Raw genomic sequence first — 8,835 nt, forward strand, 5'->3', positions numbered from 1 at the left:
GGCCCAAGTGTTCGATGTTTCTCTTTTTCACCTATTAATGGTCTGATGAATGTTAACTTTGGGCAGAACCTCAGGCAAAAGAATCTTTATTAGAAAAAGATGGCACTGTACGTACCATCCGAAGAAAGCAGTGATTCTGGCCAGTGGCCGTGTCCAAACTGTGTCTAGAGGATTATCAGCCATGCAAGCCTCTATTTGCTGAGAAATTATTATACGGACCAGGTCCAGTGGACCAATCTAAATCACGGAGCATATGGGGGATAACAAGCACCCTTTATTTGATGTTGAATTGTTTAGATGGAAGGAGGGTAGTATGACGAGTGACCATTTGACCGATCCATCTAAGAATTATACCTATTTGCTGGCGAGATGCTTGGGTTCTTGCCGATCCGGTTCTTGCCGACCCACGTTGAGAAAAGCTTGGTGCATGAACCGCATCCATTACTTGCTCTTACCGCCTGCCCTATAGGCTGGTCATGTTGCTGCGACCCATTTTGTTATTTCCTCAATTTTTCTGTTTCCCATTTTTTTTTTTTAAAAAAAATATGCTGCACCTATTGTTACCAATCCATCGTTCCCAGCTCCTGCCAAGTCCTTGAGTAGGGTAAATTTTGAGCTCAGCCACGTACTTCTTCTTCCGATAGATTTATTTTAATTTATATTAAAAAATTATAAAAATATCTTTATAATTTTAATCTAATTTTACTTACGTCTTTTATATTTTAAAATATCAAACTAATCTTTTTAATTATTGATATATTTTAATATAGTCCAATCGTCTATTTTTGTTAACAAGTTATGTAACTATCCCATGATATTATTATTTTATAAAAATAATAAAAATATTTTTATTCCATCTCTCTCTCTCTTTTCTCCTCTTTGATTGATCCTCTCTTTCGTGTTGGCATTCCTTCTTCTCTCTCCTCCCTTCTATCCTCTCTCCTCAACGACGACTCCACCTTCACCCATTTTTCTACCATCTCCTCTTCCTCCTTTTTAATTGATCTCCCCTTCAGTCATCGACATCTCTTTTTCTCTCCTCTTTCTTCCTCTCTCTTTATTCCTCCTCACTCCCTCCTCTTCGATTGATCTCCTTATCCTCCATCGTCAGTATCCCTTTTTTTTCCTCTTTATCCATTCTCCTCCTTTTTTCCTCTTCCTCCTCTCTTTCCTCATCAGTTCTCCTCCATAATTGCTCTCTCCACCTCCATTCATTTCTCTACTACCTCTCTTTCCTTATCATCCTTCTCTTTTAAATCATCTATAAACCATCTTTCTATACAACAATCTCCTCTTCCAAAACTACCCATGAGCGAAAGACATTTCTATCCATTAAAAAAAATATATTATTTATTAATAAATAAATAAACAATAATATTAAAATATATTGATGATTAAAAAATTAATTTAATATTTTTAAAAATATAAAAAATTTTAATAAAACTAGATTAAAATTAAAAAAATATGTATACATTTTTTTTTAAATAAATCACTTAAAAGATGCACTCCCCTCCACCATAAGTTCTCCAAGGCAGCATGTTAAATTTCAAAAATAATTTTTTATACACCACGTGTGGTGATTGAATCACGTACCGAAAGGAAAGGGGGAACTTCGTGCGCGCCAATCACCATGTGCAGTGCAGCTAATTCTGCACCGGATGCGGTGCAATAAAAATTTCACTAAATTTCAAATTTAATGGGCCAGACATGCACTACCCTTGATCAAACCAACGACCGGCAAACCCTACAGACGTACAATATTTGGAAGAGAACAAGTTGTTTCACTAGGAGAATCACAGCGAGGTGAAAAGATCGTCTGTCATTTTATTCATTGTTCACAAGGACAACGAGAGCAATAAACGTGCACACGATAGTTGCAATCCCAGTACCGCACCAGGTTTCACTTACACGAAAATATTTTGTGCCCGCCTTGGAGTACCAAAACGAGAATCAAAAACGACTGCAAGGTAGCACATTTACATTTTTTTTAAAAATAAAGTATGCGCATGGATCCAAGTTGCTGCATGTGACTGACAAAAAAAGGACCTGTAACTTATTAAACAACACAGCCAAAACTTCAGGATGGAAAGAAGTAACTCAGATGCCCTCAGGACCATTGATAACCTGAAAAACAAAGCAAAAGCCGGACCATTATTGCGACAATAAAAGCTGACCGGACGTGAACAGAGGAAAAATAACCGGTAGTACAGGTCTCTTTACCTTGTTTCCGAGCACAGCCCCATCAGGAATTTCCAGCGTGATCCCAGGTTTAGCCGTGATACTCAAATTGCCCTTCAGAATTGAAAAGAGGTGAGAAAGCAGAGGCAGTAAGTCTAGTGCTTCAGCGTACACCAATTTTTTTCTTTTTTTCTTTTTTGAAATAAGCAAGTTAGCAACCCAAACAATTACATTTATCAAAAGATAAATTTATATCTTTCCTAGAGTCAGCTACATCCACCTTAAGATTTTTATTTCTATTATATATAATTTATTTTCTTGGACCTTCTTTATTTCCTGACATCTTTTCTCCTGTAAGCCGGCCACATATGCATTGACAATATCTTAGGACTGAAAACTAGATGTCTATTTAATATCTGTATCCCCATTTTTATTCACTGAAAAAATACCAATATATGGAAAGACCAATATCCAATCCATTTTCAGACCTATCATATGCCATAAGAAAGGCCCCAAGCATAGCATCCTAGGTTGGATTCTGTGACCTTATGTGTAAGGATATGAGATAATAAGACTCTTATGGGCCCCCCACAACTAAAGTGCCAAACTAAGAGTTATTGCTTAACATAATATATAAGGTGTTTCGATTTTTAAAAAAAATAAAATAAAATAAACAGGCACTTTTTTATGGACTTGCAGACCCCACATCAAAGCTTTGCGCCCCGCTTCATGTGGCCTGCTGGAGAAATCAGACATTTGTACTTCCTTGCATGTGCATCACGTGTACCTCACATGTGCCAAACACTAAATATAGGGACTCTTCCATTCCTTCGGGTTATAAGCTTAAGCTAACAAGATCAATCACTCCATGATATCTCAAACAATATTCTCCATCAATCTTGACAGTTGCCTGATCTTCATCTTTATTGTTGTTGAAATTATATTCCACTATTGCCAAAAAAAAAAAAAAAGAAATTATATTCCACATACTCTGTTTTGGTTCTACTTCTTTGTCAAATCCAATTGAGCATTTGTTCATCTCTTCTAATCAATCAACATTAAATCATATATGCATATAACATACATTATTGTATACCCTCATGAATATATGCACTATGGTGATCTGTGATTAGCATTTAAAAAATATGGACTTACGGTCAACCCTGATGTATGCCCATTTCAACTGAAAAAACAATTTACTGCCACAACTATTCCTAATGCCTGTCACTATTCTAGCATACAAGTCCTTGACAAATTCAATATACCACTTTCTTTGTGCACCTTTCCTTCTTAAATCCCATCAATTTTCTCTTGGTATCCTTTCATAAGCTTTTTCCATATTGATAAAACTTGTGTAATTTTCTATCAATTGGCTTAAAAGACAGATTCCGTTTTGATCCTTCTAACATAAAACCAAATAAATTTGGTTCACTGAGATTGTTGTCATTTTTTTAATATTTGTTCTATCATTCTTTCACGTAACTTTGTTCCACGATAAGAACAAACAAATAGAATGCTCATGAGCTTTGCTCCATAATTAGCACAAATTTTGTGCATCTTTATTCTTGAAAATGGTCATCAAAGTATCTCTTTCAATCATCTATAATTTTTTAGTTCCAAAATCCAAAGAAAACCCATAAGTTGATCCAATATCTACTGTGGTTAAATTATTACAATATCTGGCTCTAATGCCTTAGACTTCTGTATCCTTTAAGAAGCTATCTCTACTTCAGTCTTTTATTCAAATAAAGAGCGGCAAGCCTCTAATTCCATTTTGTCTAATGCAAATTTCCCTAATAGACCTTAATCAAAGTCTACTACAGAGAAGTACAAGAATATTAGAGAAAGAAACTACATGCTGAGGGTTAAAGATTTCTACCAAGAACGAGCATAACATCAATGGTCCCGTAACAATATGAATTCCCCAATCCAAATTAAGGAAGCTTCAAGCCCAAAGGGGGCTTAAGTGAACATTTAAAAATTGGAAATCTATAGTATTCTACTATTCCTGGTCCGCTTGAAACATCTTTTTCAAGAAGAAGATAATATAATCCAAACAATTTAAAATTAAAAATCCAATTAAATTTGTAAGAACTTCTGCAAATTGGTAAATTTAAAGACGAGCCTCAATATAGCAAATTAACTTCTTAAACAGTTTGTCAGCTTTCAAAGAATTAAGCTTGCATAATGAATACAAAAGAAAAGGACTTTTAGAAATATATCCATTCCTTGTCTCCTTAAGATATTAAGAATGTAAGAAGACATGTAGAAACTTTGTTACCTGACCTTTGATTTGCCAGCAGAGAATGCACATGCAACACTTGGACAAGGGTATGGGTATGCAACTTCAGCATTGGTCTACCTAAAGAAATTCTTAAACATGCGTACATGCACCCACTCCCAATAGTCCCAACTCCAAGCAAAATAGGATATGGCTTTCTAAATTTCCAAATTATATTATACTTGGCTACCACTTTATGTTTCATACTCCTCATACATCTTAACCTTTTTTTTGAAAAAAAAAAAATGTGAAAGGAAATGCCAGAATTTCCAACTATTGCAAGCCAAATGCATACAAGCATGAGTTTGAGCATGCATGCATGCGTGCATGTGTGAGAGTGAGAGAGAGAGAGAGAGAGACAGAGAGAGAGAGAGCATAGGCAATACAAAAAGAAACAAAGCCAAAACAACACAGATGAAATACTGACAGGTCTGGTACTCAACTAACATGGTAATATCATTCACCTCGTATCCACATCATTCAATAGAACTAAAATAGTATCATACTAAAGTTTCTATGCATCTGACATCTGTTCATAAAGTATCAACTATACCACATCACCTAAATACACATAAGTATGTGCATGTGCTTACAATAACATATATGCAACTGGGTAACAACAAATAGTAACATTAAATGACACATCAAATGTAAAATTGCTAGGAAATTCTCTTTGCAATCAAAAGGGGGTCACCATTAGCATGAAACTCAAAGTGCAATAAACCATATATATATATATATATAAAGATATCGAATAACATTAGATGATGTGCGATGGCTCAAAAAAAATACCTTGAGAACTATGCCTGAACCAAACCATACATCACCAGAAACCTTCAAGCTGTCAAGCTCAACTATGCTAGGAATAGACTTGAAGCGGCTAAGGAAATTGCCCACCTGCAGGTATTGAAACAATTGTTATTCACTGTTTAGTTATCACTCGAGGCCATTCTCACATATGAATTCACCTTTTTAAATTCAGGCCCTAGTTCGATCGAGGGATTTGCTGGGTTTGTTCTAGCCTTGTTACGAATGACAAAGCCATCAACCAAGGTATAAAGATCAGACTGCAAAACAATAGCCACATAAGGTAAGCTTAACGAATTGTTAACATCGAAATATTCATCATGATCATAGAGGACTTCATATAAACCTGCACTAGCAGCAAATCTGATGTTGCCTTCACTGGAAGAAACCGTGACCGGGGAACATTAATTCCAATGGCATTATCAAAGAACTGGTTAAGAAAAAGAGGCAAGGTGTTCAAAACGTAAGGATATCATAACAGAGAAAAAAATGTTAAATATATTGGTGCATGATTGTTACTCGAATTGCCGCTCCAGCAGCTGTTTCCAGTTGCAGAACTTTCACACCATCCACTTCCTGAAAATAATAACTTCATTAGCATCATTATACCATGTATATAATGTTCCAGAAAAATTATATAGAGGCGGCATGGGAATCATAGGTTAAATTAAGAAGGGTGGTTACCTTAGGGTTTGGAATTATCTCCATTTTAAGTGCATCATCTTCAACAAGCCGCTTAATGGCCTTCAAGTTCACCCATCTGACATGTAGCGCTATTAGAAATAAAGTTCACCATTCATTTTAATATAATATACACAATTTTCACTTACAGGTTATTTGTATTGAAAATCTTGAATTTTTCAATTGATTTGAATTCGTTCACCTAGATCAAAGAAGAAAGAAAGAATAATCTCTCATACACGATCCCTATTAGACTTCAAGGCAATTGATGCATTTGATGGAGGGGAAGTAATCTTTTGGCCTTATATTAAAATTGACATAGTTGAATGGTAGCATCTCATATTAAAGCTTACATGCGCATCAGGAACTTGTGCAATCTCCAGAAGCTGCAAATCATGATGGATTGAAAAAGATTAAAAACACTGAGCAAGAGAAAAATGGCACAAGGAGTATGTTAGATCCATATAGAAGGTCCTAAAAGGCACCAAGACAACCATATTACTCAGCAACATACAAAGAGCAGGAGATTAATATTGTTTATTTTGAATTGATTTAAAGATATTTCATTGCATACACAATACTTTTATGACATTGACTACTTTAAGAATATGCATGAAAATGAAACAACAATATCTTGTAAGTTATCTAACATTGGACATGTTATGAAGCTAGTGGAAAAACTTCAGAAATCAGGAGAATAACAAATGAACAGATAAAATAAATGCAAACATTTGTAACAACAAAGGATTTGTAAAAAATGCAGCTATTCATGCAGAGTTCCAAACCCTAGCTTATATTATGTAGCTATAGATAGAGTAATTGAACAAAGATTGCAAAGATCAGGAAGAGTTTCAAAAACTCATGACATTTAGCATTGAGGTCGATCAACAATGCAAAATTCTTAGTCATTCAATTGATGAACAAAGTGCAAATAAGTTATATTTACTGACGTGGAAAAAAAAAAAAGAATGCCCACAAAATCGGATGGAAGAAGATAAGCCAACAAAAGAAAAATAAAAATTATTAAGAGACCATAAGTAGTGAAGTCAAACTATTCTTATAGAGACTTGAGTCAGCTTAAAACCATAATTTTCTGTATCTGAGGAGATCCATGAAATAAGACGATGTGGGAATGGAATGGCTAAATAAACTAGGCATGGTTCACATATGAGCTTTGCCAAGATAAGAATATTTGGAGATAAAGGAGTAAAAGCACCAGGAAGAAAACATAGAAGAAAACAAGGTTTTAATTTCTATGGACATATATTTTATAGTATAAATCAACATGTAATTAAGCATGCACCATAGTTAAGTTATATATTCATTTGCACCATAGTTAAGTCATATATTCATTTGACACTATTGAAGCTAATATATAAACATGAAGTTTAATTATTAGTTATTCACTATTCGTAGCTACCGCAGCTTATTTCAACAGGACATAGAACATGAATCACTTCATTATTTTATTTTAAATAAACAATCAGGGTTGAATGGCTCATGCAAATAATAAGAGTGCATTAACCAACAGTGAACTGTGTGTTGCCCCAGCAGTCACACCCCTCCATCTAACAACCAGAGGTCCCAGGTAAAATTCCTAAGTGATGCATTCTCAAGTACCTAAACCAGGGTCAATATAATACTGGCTCTCTCTCTCTCTCTCTCTCTCTCACAGAAAAAAACAGCAATTAATTGATGCTATCAAGAGAATCATACACATGGATAACAAGAAATGGCTACCAAATACTATTATAAACTTTAACAGTTGTAAATGTGCTTCTTATCGTTCACTTACATGAAACATGACATCATCATGAAATCAATGCGGAAAGCGGTATAAAGAAGTCATATTTATTGAAAAATATTTAATACCATGTACCTGAACTCTTCCTTCATATGAGATCAGTGTACCACCTTTAACATCAGCCAAAGTTTTTGGGGTCACCTGAGCAGAATATCTATGAGCATTAGGTGATTCAAGCGATCATTTTCTTTTCTAAGAAAAATAAATAAAGTATGTGCAATACCTCCATACAGTATTCATTTTGGTGGTTGATTAGATGGTTTAGTATCTCTATTTTTGTTGGTCAAGGTTATATAACTTGTCTCTAACAAGTTTGTTGAAAACAAATTTAAAGCAGAAGAGGACAGAAGGGCTAAACTACGGAGGCTACAAAAGGATACTTAAGTCAACAACAGCACCCAAGTTGTCCGAGTTTGCAATGAAAACATACTCCTTGCCCTGTAAGAAGTTAGAGAGGGAATGATTAAAGAATAATTGTTATAAACAGAAAATTTGTTCAGTTAAACATGAAACTGATGAATGTTATTATAAACATAGAACTAGTGAACACTGGAAACCAAGAGCATGTTATAAACATGAGCTTGTTGATGCAAACCCGAGAAAGTAATGCATCAAGCTTGCCGCTATTCATCAAGGATGGGAACACATCTCCATGACCCGGCGGATACCTTCACAATTGCACAGAATACATGAGAAGCAAGATATGAGTAAACCACATTGTTAAAGTATCAACCATCAATTTTTTAAAATAAAAAATAAAGTAACATATTAAAAACCAAAAAAAAGAATAATAGATTAAAATCAAATTTGTGATCTCCAGCCATCAGATTACCGGATGGACAGCAGATAATTTATACCATGGTCCAACATTTAGCAAATAGATTAACCTTTGATGCCCTAATTTGCATGCAAGAAAGAACAAACGAACAATAAAAATCTAGTTTCTTTTTTTGAGGATAACTTGCCGGGAGCAAGCCACTTAGAACGTCAAATAATGCTAATGAAAAAAATATTGAAACGTGACAAAATAAAGGCCGACAGCAAACAAAAAAATGACATCCGCTTCCAACTAACATCTTCTCTC

At 34.7% G+C, this 8,835-nt stretch overlaps 1 protein-coding gene across 1 annotated transcript in view; it reads right to left on the reverse strand.

Annotated features, from left to right (window-relative positions):
- Positions 1-1,804: 1,804 nt before the first annotated feature.
- Positions 1,805-8,835, reverse strand: part of LOC105055260 (UTP--glucose-1-phosphate uridylyltransferase) — a 10,698-nt gene continuing 3,667 nt past the window's right edge. Inside the window, exons 9-21 of the mRNA XM_010937033.2 lie at positions 8,347-8,419; positions 8,132-8,189; positions 7,975-8,021; positions 7,827-7,892; positions 6,301-6,333; positions 6,097-6,149; positions 5,951-6,026; positions 5,786-5,842; positions 5,613-5,696; positions 5,428-5,526; positions 5,252-5,356; positions 2,221-2,292; positions 1,805-2,124 (exon numbers count right to left, since the gene is read on the reverse strand). Coding sequence (XP_010935335.1) covers positions 2,098-2,124; positions 2,221-2,292; positions 5,252-5,356; positions 5,428-5,526; positions 5,613-5,696; positions 5,786-5,842; positions 5,951-6,026; positions 6,097-6,149; positions 6,301-6,333; positions 7,827-7,892; positions 7,975-8,021; positions 8,132-8,189; positions 8,347-8,419 — 850 coding nt within the window. The 3' untranslated portion in view covers positions 1,805-2,097. The remainder of the gene's footprint in view (positions 2,125-2,220; positions 2,293-5,251; positions 5,357-5,427; positions 5,527-5,612; positions 5,697-5,785; positions 5,843-5,950; positions 6,027-6,096; positions 6,150-6,300; positions 6,334-7,826; positions 7,893-7,974; positions 8,022-8,131; positions 8,190-8,346; positions 8,420-8,835) is intronic.

This window comes from Elaeis guineensis, chromosome 12, assembly GCF_000442705.2.
Source record: "Elaeis guineensis isolate ETL-2024a chromosome 12, EG11, whole genome shotgun sequence".
Taxonomy (NCBI): Eukaryota; Viridiplantae; Streptophyta; class Magnoliopsida; order Arecales; family Arecaceae; genus Elaeis; species Elaeis guineensis.